Below are 22256 nucleotides of genomic sequence, written 5' to 3'. Positions count from 1 at the left end.
AGAAAAGTGGTACAGAAGCAACTATCTTGAAATAGAAAAACTACAGGAAATGAATAACACGTTAAATATGTATAAAAGATGCAAGAAATAACTGGATCTTATAGTCAACTGCAAGTGGTCCACTTGACAAACAAGGAAATGTTATAGTCCATGAAAAAGACAAAATGGAGAGGTGGAGGGAATATATTGAGGAACTGTTTGATGTCGAAAGAACATAAATTCAAATGGAAAATATATCGACTGGTTCAAATATAACCTTTTGTTAAATGGAAAGACCTATAAAACTATCAAAGAATAGAAAATCAATCGGGCCAGATGAAATTCCTAACGAAATAGTCAAACTACTCAACGTTTAAGGTAAATTCTCTTCTAAACCTCCTCAATAAAATATACGAAATAGAGCATATACCAACCGAGCAGCTACTGTCAACATTTATAGTCATATTTATAATTTCACAAATAATGTATACCTCGGCACAGAGGTTAATGCTTCTATCATACTAACAAACTTTGAACTATGAGCTTATAATACAATTTAATTTAGGCCGTTATTGCAACATTTAGGAAGTTCAATTAGAAAATATATTTATAAAGTTTGCTGATTTTCCGGTTTAATGGACTCTAATTATTAAAATATTACTCGATATGTTTCACAATGTTTTCGTTATACACGGTGAAACTATAAAAGGTTAAGAGGTTAAGAATAATGTGCGATTACAAATTAAGGGTTTAATTTGTGATTGAACAACATGAATTATGGAAATTAGTGAAAATCAACATGCAGTGAAGCAAGAGTGTATTTTACCGACGATTTTATCCGACGAAGAGGTGATAGAAGCCCTGTAGGCCTGTTTCTTATTTTTGCTGATTGAAAAAAAGTTTCTTCATCAGCATTAGAGCCTTATTTGGAACAAATATTTTTTGCATGCAACCACAATAAATCCTAAAAGTATAAAAGTATTAGTATATTGCATGGAATCTATAAAATGTGCTCCATTATACATTAAAAGTATTACAAAAGGCTTTATGGGAGAAAAACAACGCAGTTTTTGAGATGAGAAGTCTGCTAATAAAAATGATTTTAAAACAAATTATCCAAAAAGAGAATTGATAGATTTTATAAAAGCCTTTAAAGAGACAAACTATTTGGTATTATCCAAAAAGAAGTATGTTATCAGAGCAATTAAAAGTATGTATACAAATACTTCAGTAGTTACACAAATTTCGAGAAAGAGAGAGCCATTCATAACGAAATTCAAAATTTTCAATTCCAAGAATATTAACGAACAATGTAAAAAAGCATACAATGATAGCTTCATGACAATGACCTGTTATATAGATCAGAAATACTCTGTTATATGGATGAAAATGGCGCAAAGATAGAACTCTAAAATTCAAGCTAGCGAAATGGTCAATTTCAGAAGGGTGAAAGGTACTGAAGAGGCTTGATAGAAGGGCAGATACAATAGGAGTACAGGAGAAGCATCAAAAAGCAGAGTGGGTTGGCGCTGAATGTAGGTTGATTATAAGACAAATGGTCGATGTGAGAGTAAAATATTTACCACTAGGAACAAGAAGTAAAAAATATAGAGTACAATATCAAAAGAAGAGAGGCAACAAATGTGTGCGGACGAAAGAAAATTTAAAAATAAAAGAGTTAGAGATCAGTTATTAAAAAAACGTTACAGAAAATTCTATAGAAATGCGAGAAAACTATCAAACAAGTTTAAACCTAGGGAAAGTTTTTGTAAGGATAAAGAAGAAAATATCCTGACTGATGATGAAAGCATTCTAGAAATGTGGAAAGAATAGTTCTATGAGCTACTAAATCATGAGAATTCTGAAGAGGTGGAAAATGCAGCTGTAGTCTTATCAGCTGAGATACAAGTTCATGAACCTGCCAAAGATGTAATTATGAGTATAATAAGTTCTTTAAAAACTAATAAAGTACCTGGTATTGATACAATAACAGCTGAATTATTAAAAAATGGGGAACCAGCACTATGGAAACAAATACATGTTCTAATGACTCAAGTATGGAATGACGAAACAATCCCTGAAGAATGAAAATGAGCTTTATACACCCCATTCACAAGAAAGAGAATAATCAAGAATGCTCTAACTATAGAGGAATAACGTAAACATGTAAACATGTAATGTAAACTATAGAGGAATAACGTAAACGGAATAACATATCATAAAAAGTGTTTTCTTCCCTTTTGTATAACAAACTGGTGCTCTTTGCGGAAGAGATCGTTGGTGACTGCCAGTGCGTATTTCGGCCAAACCGATCTATTAGTGATCACATATATATGCTGAGGAAAGTGTTCTAAAAGAGCCATGAATACAATATGACTATTTACACAAAACTGTCTTTATACTATGACATAAACTGTGTTTTCTTGATTTCAATTAATTCTTTGACATTATAAATAGAAAAAAACGATGTCGAAGCCCTAAAAATCTATAAACGCCATCATGCTTATGGGTATTCCCAAAAAACTAATCAGATTGGTATAGCTTAGTCTAATTGACACCAAAGCAATGTAAGAAATTCAAAAAATATGACAAAATGAGAAGGCAAAAGTTTAGATAAACAGGAAATCTTTAATGTAGGGAAAACAAAGAATAATTGCTCTCCCTATTAAGACTTCCTCGAAAAAAAACGCTTTTAGAAGAATTAATATAGCAAATAGATACGTAGATTTTATTTCATTGAGTATTTTATTTCCCATGAATAATTTTATCTAAATATTTGTTTTTTGCGATATTTTAATTATATTTTTAAAACTTTACTTTAATTGTAGATACAATATTAGTAAATATGTTATAAAAACGAATATATAACGGGAACTTATCAACATTATGGGTGATAGAAGATATTTGTGGAATTTTATTCACTGTAATCATGTCTTGGTTTCTGTTTAGATATACAATGTCGCTCACACGATGAGTGTCACATCAATCTGGCATGCATAAACCGAAAGTGTCAAAACCCATGTGCCGTTTCGAACCCTTGTACCCAGTCGCACGACTGTAAAGTACAAGAACATCAACCAGTGTGCGTCAAAGGTAAGTAGAACAAAAAAAGTTAACCAGAGTTGGAACTATCAAAAAAATTGTAAAGGAGTTATTAATTACATTACAAAACAAAGATATTAAGCAACAGCCTAGAAAACATCACGATAGATAACATCAATAAAGAAAAGGTTTACAAATATCAAATATCTTTGTTTTGTCGGGATTCATTTTTAATCCTATTTTATTCGATTTGGGATTTAAACCTTGCAGCATTGATTTTAGTTCATGGATATCCGTGCCTATTAGTACTATGTCGTCTACGAAACGCGCAAATGGTTAAGATATACTCCATCTATTTTTAATCCCTTTTCCGCCCAATTGAGTTTTTTGAAGACATTTTCAAATGCCAAAGTAAATACCTTGGGTGAGATGGTGTCGCCTTGTCTCACACCTTTGTCAAGGTCTATAATGCCATATATGCTCATAACTGTTGCCTGGAAATTCTATGGAATTAAAAAAAAGTAGAAAAAATATGATTACACTAGACATTTCATGAATTTTCGATGTCATCTTGAATGTTCTCAAACTACTTCTTCTTTTCCGTCAATGGACTTTGTTTACCTCGGAAAAATCTTGGGCAACTTGTACATATATAATCATATTGCTGAAAGTTTTAACAAAGCGTATGTTAATTGTCTGGTTCATTAGCGATTAAAAATTTTGCTGAGACTGGAAAATTTTTTGCGCTATTTCCCAGTTTTTTCAACTATGGAACAAAGTAGGTGAGGCTATTTTGTTATCAAATTTTATCAATATATCCTTTCTTGTCTTGTTCTTCAGTGGTCTGTGATTTCCGGTGGTTCAAGCACAAACTGTCAGATTTTCTGTAGGAGTTTTTCATCTCTTAGTGGATATATTTCTTGTATTTTTATTTATGAATTTTAATTTTATTAATAAAGACTTATTTTCAGTTTGTCAATGCCAACGAAATGAAGACTGTGGAAATATCAACTTCCAATGCGATGGCTGCCAATGCGTACCAGGTAGTATTATATTATTATGATGAATTTGTTTATTTATTTTAATTAGACTCATCTGTAGTAAGACTAAAAGTAAGACAACACCAAGCGAATATTATTAGATAGAGTTTGCTTATGCTAGATCGGGGCCCATTTATGAGCCCTTCAGATACTTAGACCTTCTAAGACGAGTCCATTGTATCACCCCTATCATACAAAATACTCCCTTAAGGACCTAGTCTTCGACGTTTCTGGGGCCCAGCCTGCTCCGGGCTCCCATATATGCAATAATCAGTTGGAGCTCCAAGTCTGAGCCCTTTCTGCCATTCTGAACGTCTAATCCTTTAGTAACCTTGTGGTTTCACATAAAGCCATAAGTGTCTTTAAGGGTCACTCACTCATTTATCACGGTTGTATAAAAACTGAAGCCAGGATTTCCCCCCTTTGATAGGCAAGTGCCGAGCACTTCCAGAGGACCTGTGAGGAGGATTCCTCCTCCTCATTACAAAGACGGCACCGTGGGCCATCCGCCGACAGGAGAAGTTGTAAGACACCTCCACAACTGGCTCAGGACTGCTGGAACCTTCGCAGAAGAAGTTCTTTGGGACCACCTCGACCAGTACTAATGGGCACTCCAATCACAGGTTCGGGTCCAATGAGGCCTGTGTTGCCAAGTCAGCCCGTTCGTTTCCTTCCACTCTGTGTGTCTCGGTACCCGTACCAAGTTAACCCTTTTGGTCTTTGCAACATCAACAAGTACGCTCTTGTACCCAAGAATCTTTGGGCGATTCCAAAGTCCTTGCGCTGCTTGACTATCAGAGCAGATACAGATGGTCCTGCTTGAACAAGCCCTAATAAGATAAAGTACTATCATACATACTACCTAGTCATACAAAACGGCTGTACACTACACAAAAACGTAGTTAAGAAAAGTTCCCAAATAACAGCCAATAACCAACAGACAGAGCAATCTTATGAGAGAGTTGTACAAAAAAATTAACAATATGTTATACACCAAACCATTTCTCATGCTGTTGAAGTTGTTTCAAACATAGGTAATGCAAATGCGAGTTTAAAAAAAAACTTTAAAAAGGCAATTAGTAAAGAAAAAAAAGTTTGAAATAATAAATGATGAACATATGATAGTGTAGAAGGAAATAATAGCTTTCAATGTTTTCTAATAATAGAATTGAGCGACTGATGATCACAATTATGTTTATAAACAATCTTACAGACTTTTTTATTTACACAAATTTTTTTTCTAGGCGAACCTCGAATCCCTCTATGCTCCCATTGCCCACCAGGTGTATCCTGCGACCCTGTTACAGGGGCCTGTCTGGAGGGTAAGTTTTTACCGATATTCTTAACAGATCATTTAATCAAACGTGTTGCTGTTTTTATTATCACCACCTCCCCATTTCCCCTCCTTTATACATGGAACGATATTAACAGAAGATCATACCGCAAAGGGGTAAGCTTTTTGCAGAAGGAAAATAAATATTTTTAAGGGTTTTTTAATGTTTTGTCTGTTGCAGCTTTTACCATCTAACTGTATATTTTTTCTAACATAGAATCATTGTATAGTTTGTAAAGAAATAGCAACACTCACCTTATGTGACTAATTTATCGATTCTTCATTGTAATCTAATACCCGCTCTCCTTTTTCCTTTATTTTAGTATCAATTTAAATAAGAGAATTTCAGGTGTACATATTGTAAAAGTTTAGTTTTGTATAGTGTACATTTTTGTAAAAAGAATATGGTAATGGTTTGCTTCAATATTGCATGACGTAAAAACCTCATCTCATCCCACATGTTTCAATAATACTGTAAATATTAGATACTAACTTTGATTTATTGTTTTTAAAATAACAGATATGGTTACTACACCTGCAACACTAACCGAAACACAACCCGTGACCTTTTCACAAATAACAAATGCTACTACCTCTACTACCAATCTAACATTTAGTACAAATACTGAAGAAACTAGCGCGCCCTCTACCCTGCCTTATGAACCGATAGAACCTAGAACTATACCGGACGAATTTGAAACAACGACACAGCGCAAAATAGTAGTTGTGCCTGAAACTACGACTACTGAAAAAATTGTAAAGATTACAGCAGAAACACTGAAATCCGAAGAAACTACAAAACCCTCTGTTATATCTACAATATATACAACATTATCGTCTATTTTCACGACTCTTCCCAACAAAGAAACAACGGAAGAGAGTACTACACTAATGATTACTACACAATCAAAAGAAGAAGTTACTACTGGTAGTCCAGAAACCACCATTACCGGTACAATTACAACTTCTGAAGAAATCATATCAAAAGAAACTACCAGTCGAGAATCTGTTACAACGAATGAAACAACAACGATAAAACCTCTAATAACTCCTGAAGTTACAACTTTTAGTACTGAAACCTTGATAACAGGAGGATTTACAAATTTTGAAGCACAAACAACAAAACAGGAAACTACTAGTCAAGAATCTATTACAACAAGTGAAACAACAACTACAAAACCTCCAATAACTCCTGAAGTTACAACTTTTGGTACTGAAACCTTAACAACAGGAGGATCTACAATTTCTGAAGAACAAACAACAAAACAGGAAACGACTAGTCAAGAATCTATTACAACCAGTGAAAAAACAACGACAAAACCTCAAATAACTCCTGAAGTTACAACATTTGGTATGGAAACTACGACAACAGGTAGATCTACAAATTTTGAAGAACGAACAACCAGACAAGAAACTCCTAGTGAAGAACCTATTACTACCAGTGAAACAACGACAAAATTAGCAACAACTCCTGAAGTTACAACTTATAGTACAGAAATCTTGACAACAGGAGGATCTACAACTTCTGAAGAACAAACAACAAAACAGGAAACCACTAGTCAAGAATCTATTACAAGTGAAACAACAACGTCAAAACCTCTAATAACTCCGAAAGTTACAACATTTGGTACGGAAACCACGACAACAGTTGGATCTACAACATCTGAACAAAGAACAACAAAACAGGAAACTACTAGTCAAGATTCTATTACAACCAGTGAAAAAACAACGACAAAACCTCTAATAACTCCTCAAGTTACAACTATTGGCACGGAAACCATGACAACAGGAGGATATACAACTTCTGAAGAACAAACAACCAGACAGAAAACTACTAGTCAAGAACCTGTTACAACCAGTGAAACAACAACGACAAAACCACCAACAACTCCTGAAGTTACAACTTCTGGTACGGAAATAATGACAACAGGTAGATCTACAACTTCTGAAGAACGAACAACCAGACAAGAAATTCCTAGTGAAGAACCTATCACTACCAGTGAAACAACGACAAAACTAACAACAACTCCTGAAGTTACAACTTTTGGTACGGAAACCATGACAACAGGAGGATCTACAACTTCTGAAGAACGAACAACACAACAGGAAACTACTAGTCAAGAATCTATTACAAGCAGTGAAAAAACAACGACAAAACCTCCAATAACTCCTGAAGTTACAACATTTGGTACGGAAACAACGACAACAGGTAGATCTACAAATTCTGAAGAACGAACAACCAGACAAGAAACTGCTAGTGAAGAACCTATCACTACCAGTGAAACAACGACAAAACTACCAACAACACCTGAAGTTACAACTTATAGTACAGAAATCTTGACAACAGGAGGATCTACAACTTCTGAAGAACAAACAACAAAACAGGAAACCACTAGTCAAGAATCTATTACAAGTGAAACAACAACGTCAAAACCTCTAATAACTCCGAAAGTTACAACATTTGGTACGGAAACCACGACAACAGTTGGATCTACAACATCTGAACAAAGAACAACAAAACAGGAAACTACTAGTCAAGATTCTATTACAACCAGTGAAAAAACAACGACAAAACCTCTAATAACTCCTCAAGTTACAACTATTGGCACGGAAACCATGACAACAGGAGGATATACAACTTCTGAAGAACAAACAACCAGACAGAAAACTACTAGTCAAGAACCTGTTACAACCAGTGAAACAACAACGACAAAACCACCAACAACTCCTGAAGTTACAACTTCTGGTACGGAAATAATGACAACAGGTAGATCTACAACTTCTGAAGAACGAACAACCAGACAAGAAATTCCTAGTGAAGAACCTATCACTACCAGTGAAACAACGACAAAACTAACAACAACTCCTGAAGTTACAACTTTTGGTACGGAAACCATGACAACAGGAGGATCTACAACTTCTGAAGAACGAACAACACAACAGGAAACTACTAGTCAAGAATCTATTACAAGCAGTGAAAAAACAACGACAAAACCTCTAATAACTCCTGAAGTTACAACATTTGGTACGGAAACAACGACAACAGGTAGATCTACAAATTCTGAAGAACGAACAACCAGACAAGAAACTGCTAGTGAAGAACCTATCACTACCAGTGAAACAACGACAAAACTACCAACAACACCTGAAGTTACAACTTATGGTACAGAAATCTTGACAACAGGAGGATCTACAACTTCAGAAGAACGAACAGCAAAACAGGAAACTACTAGTCAAGAATCTATTACAACAAGTGAAACAACAACGACAAAACCTCTAATACCTCCTGAAGTTACAACATTTGGTACGGAAACCACGACAACAGGTAGATCTACAACTTTTGAAGAACGAACAAGCAGACAAGAAACTCCTAGTGAAGAACCTATCACTACCAGTGAAACAATGACAAAACTACCAACAACTCCTGAAGTTACAACTTCTGGTACGGAAACAACGACAACAGGAGGATCTACAACTTCTGAAGAACGAACAACAAATCAGGAAACTACTAGTCAGGAATCTATCACAACAAGTGAAACAATAACGACAAAACCTCTAATAACTTCTGAAGTTACAACTATTGGTACGGAAACCACGACAACAGGAGGATATACAACTTCTGAAGAACAAACAACCAGACAGAAAACTACTAGTCAAGAACCTGTTACAACCAGTGAAACAACAACGACAAAACCACCAACAACTCCTGAAGTTACAACTTCTGGCACGGAAACAATGACAACAGGTAGATCTACAACTTCTGAAGAACGAACAACCAGACAAGAAACTCCTAGTGAAGAACCTATCACTACCAGTGAAACAACGACAAAACTACCAACAGCTCCTGAAGTTACAACTTTTGATACTAAAACTTTGACAACAGGAGGATCGACAACTTCTGAAGAACGAACAACAAAACAGGAAACTACTAGTCAGGAATCTATCACAACAAGTGAAACAATAACGACAAAACCTGTAATAACTTCTGAAGTTACAACTATTGGTACGGAAACCATGACAACAGGAGGATATACAACTTCTGAAGAACAAACAACCAGACAGAAAACTACTAGTCAAGAACCTGTTACAACCAGTGAAACAACAACGACAAAACCACCAACAACTCCTGAAGTTACAACTTCTGGTACGGAAACAATGACAACAGGTAGATCTACAACTTCTGAAGAACGAACAACCAGACAAGAAACTCCTAGTGAAGAACCTATCACTACCAGTGAAACAACGACAAAACTACCAACAACTCCGGAAGTTACAACTTTTGATACTAAAACTTTGACAACAGGAGGATCGACAACTTCTGAAGAACGAACAACAAAACAGGAAACTACTAGTCAGGAATCTATCACAACAAGTGAAACAATAACGACAAAACCTCTAATAACTTCTGAAGTTACAACATTTGTTAAGGAAACGACAACAGGTAGATCTACAACTTCTGAAGAACCAGCAACCAGAACCAGACAAGAAACTCCTAGTGAAGAACCTATCACTACCAGTGAAACAACGACAAAACTACCAACAACTCCTGAAGTTACAACTTTTGGTACAGAAACAATGACAACTGGCAGATATACTGCTTCTGAAGAAATAACAACAAAACAGGAATTTACTAGTCAACAACCTACTACAACCAGTGAGACAACAACGATAAAGCAACCAACAACCGAAGAAAAAATTACATCGCAAGAAACTACTACATCAGAAAGTACGTCAGAGACCTTGTCTACTAAACAAGAAACTACACCGCAAGAAATTTCTACTCCTGGTTCCGTAGAACCACTTGAGCCAAGAACTATTCCCGAAGAAACTCAACAAACAACTCAAAGACAAACGTCAATTTATACTGAAACTGAAACTGAACTATCTGGTATGACCCAAAAAGTTACTGGTGTAATGATAGATAAGACTACTACAGAAAAAGTTCCAACTACTACAGAAAAAGTTCCAACTACTACAGTAGAACAACCAGTAGAAGTTGAAATATTAACAACAAAACAAAAAGACTTTACTGGTATAACAACTCAACGAACCACCGAAAGTGAAACATTAGAAACTACTGAAAGTGTCCAAACAACTACAGAAAAACAACCTATAGAAGTTGAAATACTAACTACAACGAAACAAAAAGAACTAGAATCTACAACTGAAGTATCTGCTACTACCCAAAAAGTTACTGGTGTAGGGATAGATACGACTACTACAGAAAAGATTAAAACTACTACAATAGAACAACCAGTAGAAGTTGAAATATTAACAACAAAACAAGAAGACTTTACTGTTATAACGACTCAAGGAACGACCGAAAGTGAAACATTAGAAACTACTGAAAGGGTCCAAACAACTACAGAAAAATTACCTATAGAAGTTGAAACACTAACTACAACGGAACCACAAAAACTAGAATCCACAACTGGGAAAAGTCTTACAGAAATAACTACAGAATACTTTGAATTAATTACAACTAAGATTTTCACAACTCTTGGAGTAACCACATCTGAAATAAATACGGAACCCACTGCAGGTACCAACATAACACAGCAAACACAAAGCACTGAAGGAACAACCTTCGCCAAATCGGAACTAAATACGACTACTTTTGAAATAACAACGCAGCCATATTTGGCTACAAAAGAAGGTAGTGAATTTACAACTACAAGTCAAGAACCTCTTAGAACAACAATAAAAGAACTAACTACGAAACAAGAAATTATTACTGATAATACAGAAACTACTTTAAGTGAAAGAATCACCACTTCTGAAGAAAAAACAACTACCAAGGAAATTACAACCCAAAGACCTACTACAAAGCAATATTTTACTACTATAAAAGAAATAACAATGCCATCAACTGTTGGTACCACAGAGTATATTACAACTGAAGGAAAAGTTATTATTCATGCACAAACGACAGCTTCTGAAAAAATTGTGACAATAACACCTCAGTATATAACAATGCCAACAAAGGAAAAAGAAACAGAATTGCCGCATTCTACAACAGAGGAACAAATAACTCACACGACACAAGCAATTTTCACTGAAACATTAACTCCAGCATCTATCGAACCAGTTGAGTCTAGAACAATACAAGAACAAATAGAGACTACTACAGAAGGAGTAACTTTCGTATATCCTGAAACAACTACTTCTCAAAAATATGTAACCATTACTCCACAGTATCCAACAACTAAGAAAGAAACAGAGACTGTACTGATTTTAGAAACAACGAAACCCTCAATAATTACCCCAGAAATAACCCAATACACAACAAGAACTTTAACTGAAAAAACTACTAAAGAAATGGAAAAACAAACTACAACTGAAAAACTTGGGATAACAACTGAACTAGAAATGACATTCATAACGGAATTAACACAAAATAAAACTACTTCAGGTCTTAACCAAATGTCTGACACAACACCCAGTGCAATCATTACAGAAGTTACAACGAATCCAACACAACCACCACTAGTAACACAAGGCATAACGTATCCTACCTCCATTGAAACTACTGCAAAAATAACTGAAGTACCTAGCATAGAAATATCTAATGCAACAACTGCCACTGAGTCCACTGTTGCAATCACATCTCAAAAATTAGAAACAACTACATCAACTGAACATTCAACTTTAGCACCTACTACTAAAGGAACTGAGGAGAAAACTAGCACTAGTCCTGAAAAACAAGAAATCACCTTCTCTACCGTTACTACAAATGTTGTAACAGAGCAAACAGTACCAGTTACAAGAGAAGGTAAAGAAAAGGTATACACTACAGAGAAACTACCAGAAACAACATTTTCGCCTATTACAACAGAACTTGTAACTGAACAAACTGGAGGAGAATATACTGTAAAGGTTACTACAGAAGGCAAGGAAAAAGAATATACGACGGAATCAACTTTGGCTCCTACGACTGCACAAAGACAAGAAACAACATTTTCGCCTATTACAACAGAACGTCTAACTGAACAAACTGGAGGAGAATATACTGTAAAGGTTACTACAGAAGGCAAGGAAAAAGTAAATACGACGGAATCAACTTTGGCTCCTACGACTGCCCAAAGACAAGAAACAACATTTGCGCCTGTTGCAACAGAACGTATAACTGAACAAACTGGAGGAGAATATACTGTAAAGATAACAACAGAAGGCAAAGAAAAGGCGACGGAATCAACTTTGGCTCCAACGACTGCTCAAAGGGAAGAAACGACATTTGCGCCTGTTGCAACAGAACGTATAACTGAACAAACTGGAGGAGAATATACTGTAAAGATAACAACAGAAGGCAAAGAAAAGGCGACAGAATCAACTTTGGCTCCAACGACTGCTCAAAGGGAAGAAACGACATTTGCGCCTGTTACAACAGAACGTGTAACTGAACAAACTGGAGGAGAATATACTGCAGAGGTTACTACAGAAGGCAAGGAAAAAGTATATACGACTGAATCAACTTTGGCTCCTACGACTGCCCAAAGACAAGAAACAACATTTGCGCCTGTTACAACAGAACGTGTAACTGAACAAACTGGAGGAGAATATACTGCAGAGGTTACTACAGAAGGCAAGGAAAAAGTAAATACGACGGAATCAACTTTGGCTCCTACGACTGCCCAAAGACAAGAAACAACATTTGCGCCTGTTGCAACAGAACGTATAACTGAACAAACTGGAGGAGAATATACTGTAAAGATAACAACAGAAGGCAAAGAAAAGGCGACGGAATCAACTTTGGCTCCAACGACTGCTCAAAGGGAAGAAACGACATTTGCGCCTGTTGCAACAGAACGTATAACTGAACAAACTGGAGGAGAATATACTGTAAAGATAACAACAGAAGGCAAAGAAAAGGCGACAGAATCAACTTTGGCTCCAACGACTGCTCAAAGGGAAGAAACGACATTTGCGCCTGTTACAACAGAACGTGTAACTGAACAAACTGGAGGAGAATATACTGCAGAGGTTACTACAGAAGGCAAGGAAAAAGTATATACGACTGAATCAACTTTGGCTCCTACGACTGCCCAAAGACAAGAAACAACATTTGCGCCTGTTACAACAGAACGTGTAACTGAACAAACTGGAGGAGAATATACTGCAGAGGTTACTACAGAAGGCAAGGAAAAAGTATATACGACTGAATCAACTTTGGCTCCTACGACTGCCCAAAGACAAGAAACTACATTTGCACCAGGCACGACAGAAGTTGTAACTGAACAAACAGGAAAAGAGTATACCATAAAGGTTACTACAGAAGGCAAGGAAAAAGTATACACTACAGCTGAATCAACTTCAGCTCCAACGACTGCTCAAAGACAAGAAACAACATTTGCACCTGGAATAACAGAAGTTATAACTGAACAAACAGGAGAAGAATATACTGTAAAGGTAACAACAGAAATCAAAGAAAAGGCAACAGTATCAACTTTAGCTCCCACGACTGCTCAAAAAGAAGAAACAACATTTGCGCCCATTACAACAGAACGTGTAACTGAACAAACTGGAGGAGAATATACTGTAAAGATAACAACAGAAGGCAAAGAAAAGGCGACAGAATCAACTTTGGCTCCAACGACTGCCCAAAGACAAGTAACAACATTTGCCCCTGTTACAACAGAACTTGTAACTGAACAAACTGGAGGAGAATATACTGCAGAGGTTACTAGAGAAGGCAAGGAAAAAGTATATACGACTGAATCAACTTTGGCTCCTACGACTGCCCAAAGACAAGAAACAACGTTTGCGCCTGTTACAACAGAACGTGTAACTGAACAAACTGGAGGAGAATATACTGCAGAGGTTACTACAGAAGGCAAGGAAAAAGTATATACGACTGAATCAACTTTGGCTCCTACGACTGCCCAAAGACAAGAAACTACATTTGCACCAGGCACGACAGAAGTTGTAACTGAACAAACAGGAAAAGAGTATACCATAAAGGTTACTACAGAAGGCAAGGAAAAAATATACACTACAGCTGAATCAACTTCAGCTCCAACGACTGCTCAAAGACAAGAAACAACATTTGCACCTGGAATAACAGAAGTTATAACTGAACAAACAGGAGAAAAATATACTGTAAAGGTAACAACAGAAAGCAAAGAAAAGGCAACAGTATCAACTTTAGCTCCCACGACTGCTCAAAGAGAAGAAACAACATTTGCGCCCATTACAACAGAACGTGTAACTGAACAAACTGGAGGAGAATATACTGTAAAGGTTACTACAGAAGGCATGGAAAAAGTATATACGACAGAATCAACTTTGGCTCCTACGACTGCCCAAAGACAAGAAACTACATTTGCACCAGGCACGACAGAAGTTGTAACTGAACAAACAGGAAAAGAGTATACCATAAAGGTTACTACAGAAGGCAAGGAAAAAATATACACTACAGCTGAATCTACTTCAGCTCCAACGACTGCTCTAAGACAAGAAACAACTTTTGCACCTAAAACAACAGAAGTTATAACTGAACAAACAGGAGAAGAATATACTGTAAAGGTATCAACAGAAGGCAAAGAAAAGGCGACAGAATCAACTTCAGCTCCCACGACTGTCCAAAGAGAAGCAACTACATTTGCACCGGGCACAACAGAAACTGTAACTAAACAAACAGGAGAAGAATATACTGTAAAGATTACTACAGAAGGCAAGGAAAAAGTATATACGACAGAATCAACTTTGGCTCCTACGACCGCTCAAAGACAAGAAACAACATTTGCGCCTGTTACAACAGAACGTGTAACTGAACAAACTGGAGGAGAATATACTGTAAATGTTACTACAGAAGGCAAGGAAAAAGTATATACGACAGAATCAACTTTGGCTCCTACGACTGCCCAAAGACAAGAAACTACATTTGCACCAGGCACGACAGAAGTTGTAACTGAACAAACAGGAAAAGAGTATACCATAAAGGTTACTACAGAAGGCAAGGAAAAAATATACACTACAGCTGAATCAACTTCAGCTCCCACGACTGCTCAAAGACAAGAAACAACATTTGCACCTGGAACAACAAAAGTTATAACTGAACAAACAGGAGAAGAATATACTGTAAAGGTAACAACAGAAGGCAAAGAAAAGGCGACAGAATCAACTTTGGCTCCTACGACTGCTCAAAGACAAAAAACAACATTTGCACCTGTTACAACAGAACGTGTAACTGAACAAACAGGAGGAGAATATACTGTAAAGATAACAACAGAAGGCAAAGAAAAGGCGACAGAATCAACTTTGGCTCCCACGACTGCTCAAAGAGAAGAAACAACATTTGCACCTGGAACAACAAAAGTTATAACTGAACAAACAGGAGAAGAATATACTGTAAAGGTAACAACAGAAGGCAAAGAAAAGGCGACAGAATCAACTTTGGCTCCTACGACTGCTCAAAGACAAGAAACAACATTTGCGCCTGTTACAACAGAACGTGTAACTGAACAAACTGGAGGAGAATATACTGTAAATGTTACTACAGAAGGCAAGGAAAAAGTATATACGACAGAATCAACTTTGGCTCCTACGACTGCCCAAAGACAAGAAACTACATTTGCACAAGGCACGACAGAAGTTGTAACTGAACAAACAGGAAAAGAGTATACCATAAAGGTTACTACAGAAGGCAAGGAAAAAATATACACTACAGCTGAATCTACTTCAGTTCCAACGACTGCTCTAAGACAAGAAACAACTTTTGCACCTAAAACAACAGAAGTTATAACTGAACAAACAGGAGAAGAATATACTGTAAAGGTATCAACAGAAGGCAAAGAAAAGGCGACAGAATCAACTTCAGCTCCCACGACTGTCCAAAGAGAAGCAACTACATTTGCACCGGGCACAACAGAAACTGTAACTAAACAAACAGGAGAAGAATATACTGTAAAGATTACTACAGAAGGCAAGGAAAAAGTATATACGACAGAATCAACTTTGGCTCCTACGACTGCTCAAAGACAAGAAACAACATTTGCGCCTATTACAACAGAACGTGTAACTGAACAAACTGGAGGAGAATATACTGAATATGTTACTACAGAAGGCAAGGAAAAAGTATATACGACAGAATCAACTTTGGCTCCTACGACTGCCCAAAGACAAAAAACTACATTTGCACCAGGCACGACAGAAGTTGTAACTGAACAAACAGGAAAAGAGTATACCATAAAGGTTACTACAGAAGGCAAGGAAAAAATATACACTACAGCTGAATCAACTTCAGCTCCCACGACTGCTCAAAGACAAGAAACAACATTTGCACCTGGAACAACAAAAGTTATAACTGAACAAACAGGAGAAGAATATACTGTAAAGGTAACAACAGAAGGCAAAGAAAAGGCGACAGAATCAACTTTGGCTCCTACGACTGCTCAAAGACAAGAAACAACATTTGCGCCTGTTACAACAGAACGTGTAACTGAACAAACAGGAGGAGAATATACTGCAGAGGTTACTACAGAAGGCAAGGAAAAAGTATATACGACTGAATCAACTTTGGCTCCTACGACTGCCCAAAGACAAGAAACAACATTTGCGCCTGTTACAACAGAACGTGTAACTGAACAAACTGGAGGAGAATATACTGCAGAGGTTACTACAGAAGGCAAGGAAAAAGTATATACGACAGAATCAACTTTGGCTCCTACGACTGCCCAAAGACAAGATGTTACATTTTCACCAGGCACGACAGAAGTTGTAACTGAACAAACAGGAAAAGAGTATACCATAAAGGTTACTACAGAAGGCAAGGAAAAAATATACACTACAGCTGAATCAACTTCAGCTGCAACGACTGCTCTAAGACAAGAAACAACCTTTGCACCTGGAACAACAAAAGTTATAACTGAACAAACAGGAGAAGAATATACTGTAAAGGTAACAACAGAAGGCAAAGAAAAGGCGACAGAATCAACTTTGGCTCCAACGACTTCTCAAACGGAAGAAACGACATTTGCGCCTGTTACAACAGAACGTGTAACTGAACAAACTGGAGGAGAATATACTGCAGAGTTTACTACAGAAGGCAAGGAAAAAGTATATACGACTGAATCAACTTTGGCTTTTACGACTGCCCAAAGACAGGAAACAACATTTGCACCTGGAACAACAAACGTTATAACTGAACAAACAGGAAAAGAATATACTGTAAAGGTAACAACAGAAGGCAAAGAAAAGGCGACAGAATCAACTTTGGCTCCAACGACTTCTCAAACGGAAGAAACGACATTTGCACCTGTTACAACAGAACGTGTAACTGAACAAACTGGAGGAGAATATACTGCAGAGTTTACTACAGAAGGCAAGGAAAAAGTATATACGACTGAATCAACTTTGGCTTCTACGACTGCCCAAAGACAGGAAACAACATTTGCTCCTGGAACAACAAAAGTTATAACTGAACAAACAGGAAAAGAATATACTGTAAAGGTAACAACAGAAGGCAAAGAAAAGGCGACAGAATCAACTTTGGCTCCTACGACTGGTCAGAGACAAGAAACAACATTTGCGCCTGTTACAACAGAACGTGTAACTGAACAAACTGGAGGAGAATATACTGCTGAGGTTACTACAGAAGGCAAGGAAAAAGTATATACGACTGGATCAACTTTGGCTTCTACGACTGCCCAAAGACAGGAAACAACATTTGCACCTGGAACAACAAAAGTTATAACTGAACAAACAGGAAAAGAATATACTGTAAAGGTAACAACGGAAGGCAAAGAAAAGGCGACAGAATCAACTTTGGCTCCAACGACTTCTCAAACGGAAGAAACGACATTTGCGCCTGTTACAACAGAACGTGTAACTGAACAAACTGGAGGAGAATATACTGCAGAGGTTACTACAGAAGGCAAGGAAAAAGTATATAGGACTGAATCAAGTTTGGCTCCTACGACTGCCCAAAGACAAGAAACTACATTTGCACCAGGCACGACAGAAGTTGTAACTGAACAAACAGGAATAGAGTATACCATAAAGGTTACTACAGAAGGCAAAGAAAAAATATACACTACAGCTGAATCAACTTCAGCTCCAACGACTGCTCTAAGACAAGAAACAACTTTTGCACCTAAAACAACAGAAGTTATAACTGAACAAACAGGAGAAGAATATACTGTAAAGGAAACAACAGAAAGCAAAGAAAAGACGACAGAATCAACTTCAGCTCCTACGACTGTTCAAAGAGAAGAAACAACATTTGCGCCTATTACAACAGAACGTGTAACTGAACAAACTGGAGGAGAATATACGGTAGAGGTTACTAGAGAAGGCAAGGAAAAAGTATATACGACAGAATCAACTTTGCCTTCTACAACTGCCCCAAGAGGAGAAACTACATTTGCACCCGGCACAACAGATACTGTAACTGAACAAACAAGAGAAAAATATACTGCAAAGGTAACCACAGAAGGTAAAGAAAAGTCGACAGAATCAACTTTGACTCCTACTACTTCCCAAGAATACGAAACTACATTTTTATCTGTCACAACAAATGTTATAACCGAGCAAACTACTGCGGGTTCTACTTTGCTCCCAGTTACATCTCATACGCAAGAATTCACGGCAACAGAACCAAACTATACTACGGAACAAGTACCAAAAGAAACATTTGCAAATACTGAACGATCGAAAGCAACAACTATGATGCAACCAGTTGTAACATTTGGTGAGACATATACGCCTTCAACTGAAACAACTCTATCACATAGTACAAATTTTGTAACTTTAGAAACAGCCAGCGGAAATGATAGTAGTACAACTTTAATAGCGTCATCTGGAGAAACTACTACCACAGTGAATATTTTCGGAAATTATACTGAAACATTAGTAACGGAACAAGAAACGACGCCATCTATTATGATTGTAACAGGGCAAGAGGAACCTAAGAATACAACAGGTCTTCCTCAAATTACGGAAGCTACTACGGTAAAATCCACTGAAAAAGTTACTACAGAGTTTCCTTACTTTTCAACGCAGGAGATAATAAATGAGAGTACTACTCAATCAGAAGGAACTTCTGTACGAATGGGAAAGGAATTTTTAACAACCCATGAGGCTACCCCAGGAACCACTCAGCAAGTTAGTTTTGAATATAACTTAACAAAACCAACTACGTTGGTAACTGAAGAGTATGTTAAAGAAGTGAGTTCAACTTTACCAACAACTTTAGAAAGCTTAATAACTGGGCAAACAATAAAAACCGTTACGAATACAGGTATCTACGAAGAAACTACAACTTTGAAAGTTGCAGAAGAAACCACCACATCTTCAGACAAACCTCTACAAACACAAACAGCTATAGGTAGTACAGATACTGGTTCTACAATTTTAAGTAGTTCACCAACAGTAGTAACTATGACGGGTAGTAGTGAGATGATCACTTCTGAGGATCTAACTTCCACGTTACCAACTGTAGGCAGTACCGAACAAGTAACATTAGAGGTACAAACTGCCACAATGCCGACAAGTTTGACCGCTACCGTTACTGCTACCATGCAAAAAGTATCAGAGTCGGAGACAACAGGAGTACACACATCCACCTTACCGACTACGTTAGGTAGTACTGAAGAAATAACAACTCGAAGAATAGTTACACAAATAACTACTGTAGAGGGAAGGCATGGGGGTTCAGGCATAACAGCTGAAACTGAATATACAACCACTATATTACCACCGATAACTATTATGAACTTGACTGATATGATAAAGAATACAACGAAAGAATGCTGTGATAATAAAGACTGCTCAGGGGTAGAGGTGTGTATTTCGAGACATTGCGTTCACGTGTGTAATGTAGGAGGCGCTTGCGCAGAAAACGCAGATTGTCTAGCTGTAAACCGCACTGCCGTTTGCTTGTGTCCAGAACAATATTTCGGAGACCCGCATAGGATGTGCTTCAAAGGTATAAGACAAGTATTTTCAAACATGGAAGTCATACTTAAAATGTTTAATAAGGCTATTACTCACTTGAAAATATGACGTATTTGGTAATTTTGATGAAAACCAAGTTTTACCAAAGTTATGTATTTTCTCTGTCGATATAAACCAAGCAGTTTGTTTTATCGTTATTTAAAAATATTCATTTTACGTAGTGATACAAATAGTTTCTTTGTTATATCAATTATTTATATTATTTAATTTTAGTTTGCTAATCACTAGGCATATTCTGGAAAACTACGCTTTTTCGGTGTTTTTCTATGCTGTTGGAACATAAACCATTACAGCAGAAAAATCTACTCAAAATTACATTTATTCTGAGAATAGGTTTTTGTTAATAAATATATTTTTTAGACTACTGTACCTTTATATATATATATATATATATATATATATATATATATATATATATATATATATATATATATATATATATATCTTTCTTTTTTCTTAATTACTCAATATTTCGCCATTTATTTAACAGCTTCTTCAGGAGTAAACTAAAACAATTTGAACATTACAAAAAATGGCGTACAAATACATTTTAAAACACTTACAGAATTTAAAAGATTTCGCTAATAAAAAATGACATTGAAGTATTTGAAATATTGAATGTCAAGATTAAATTGTCCTAAGCACGTTCGTTACAGCTATACGATAAAAAATTAAAATTATTTCAAATGTAAAAATAAAAATAACAATAAAAGAAAAGTTAGAAGAATAATATTTCTTTGATGAATTATTAAGGTTAGTTGTTATTAAAATGAATGTTGGCTATTTTGAATATTTATAAATTTTGTTCAATATGTTACAATATATGTTACTTAACTGTCCAGTGTCCGTTTTATAATTTAAAGTGTTTTTATTTTTGTTAATGTAATACATCTCAAGAAATAATCTACTTTTGTAGTTATCAGTCTGTGCCAAAATGTGAGCTTTGTTATAGTCTAGCATATGACACTAGAATTCATCAAAGAAATATTATTCTTCTAACTTTTCTTTTATTGTTATTTTTATTTTTACATTTGAAATAATTTTAATTTTTTATCGTATAGCTGTAACGAACGTGCTTAAGACAATTTAATCTTGACATTCAATATTTCAAATACTTCAATGTCATTTTTTATTTGCGAAATCTTTTAAATTCTGTAAGTGTTTTAAAATGTATTTGTACGCCATTTTTTGTAATGTTCAAATTGTTTTAGTTTACTCCTGAAGAAGCTGTTAAATAAATGGCCAAATATTGAGTAATTAAGAAAAAAGAAAGATTTTTATTACAGACCACTTTACCCGATAATTTGAACGTATTTATATATATATATATATATATATATATATATATATATATATATATATATATATATATATATATATATATATATATATATATATATATTTGATTGACATGGGAATATCAAAATTACCAAATATTTAGAAAAATGTATTAATATTACATTCTAAAATTGAAATATTAATATTGTCACAAAACATCATGGTTCGCAAACAATTAAAAAACAAAACAAATAAAAATATGTTGTAGTGTAAAATGGAATCACAATAGTTGTGAAACAATTTTCCGGTATCAACAGGATTTGCCCTTACCCAGCTTAGATTTTTTACACTGCAATGTACAGATAATCACCAAAATGTTTGCCACACACATTTTGAGTTCTGAGTGTTCAACCATTCAAAAGTTGTTTCCCTTTGGATGGGCTTCATTAACCACGTTTTGAATTTTTGTTTATTGTTGATTATTTATATTCTGGCACTATACACAGTAGATATTGTCGTAGTGTTGTAAATACACATCTTGATGTGCACTCATCAGGTGTATTGGGTGTCCCCTCTTTTCCATAATTCCAAGTAGTTTATCTCTATAAACCCGATCAAAGGCTTTTTCAAAA

At 35.9% G+C, this 22256-nt stretch overlaps 1 protein-coding gene across 3 annotated transcripts in view; it reads left to right on the top strand.

Annotated features, from left to right (window-relative positions):
* dpy (fibrillin-like protein dumpy) overlaps positions 1-22256 on the top strand; it is a 532146-nt gene that overhangs the window by 400859 nt on the left and 109031 nt on the right. For all 3 annotated transcript variants that reach the window (XM_072531422.1, XM_072531423.1, XM_072531421.1), the window contains exons 21-24: positions 2929-3072; positions 3993-4064; positions 5306-5383; positions 5915-20317. In XM_072531422.1, the coding sequence (XP_072387523.1) occupies positions 2929-3072; positions 3993-4064; positions 5306-5383; positions 5915-20317 (14697 nt within the window). The remainder of the gene's footprint in view (positions 1-2928; positions 3073-3992; positions 4065-5305; positions 5384-5914; positions 20318-22256) is intronic.

This window comes from Diabrotica undecimpunctata, chromosome 5 (assembly GCF_040954645.1).
Source record: "Diabrotica undecimpunctata isolate CICGRU chromosome 5, icDiaUnde3, whole genome shotgun sequence".
Classification (NCBI taxonomy): Eukaryota; Metazoa; Arthropoda; class Insecta; order Coleoptera; family Chrysomelidae; genus Diabrotica; species Diabrotica undecimpunctata.
This window is presented reverse-complemented; position numbering and strand designations above follow the sequence as displayed.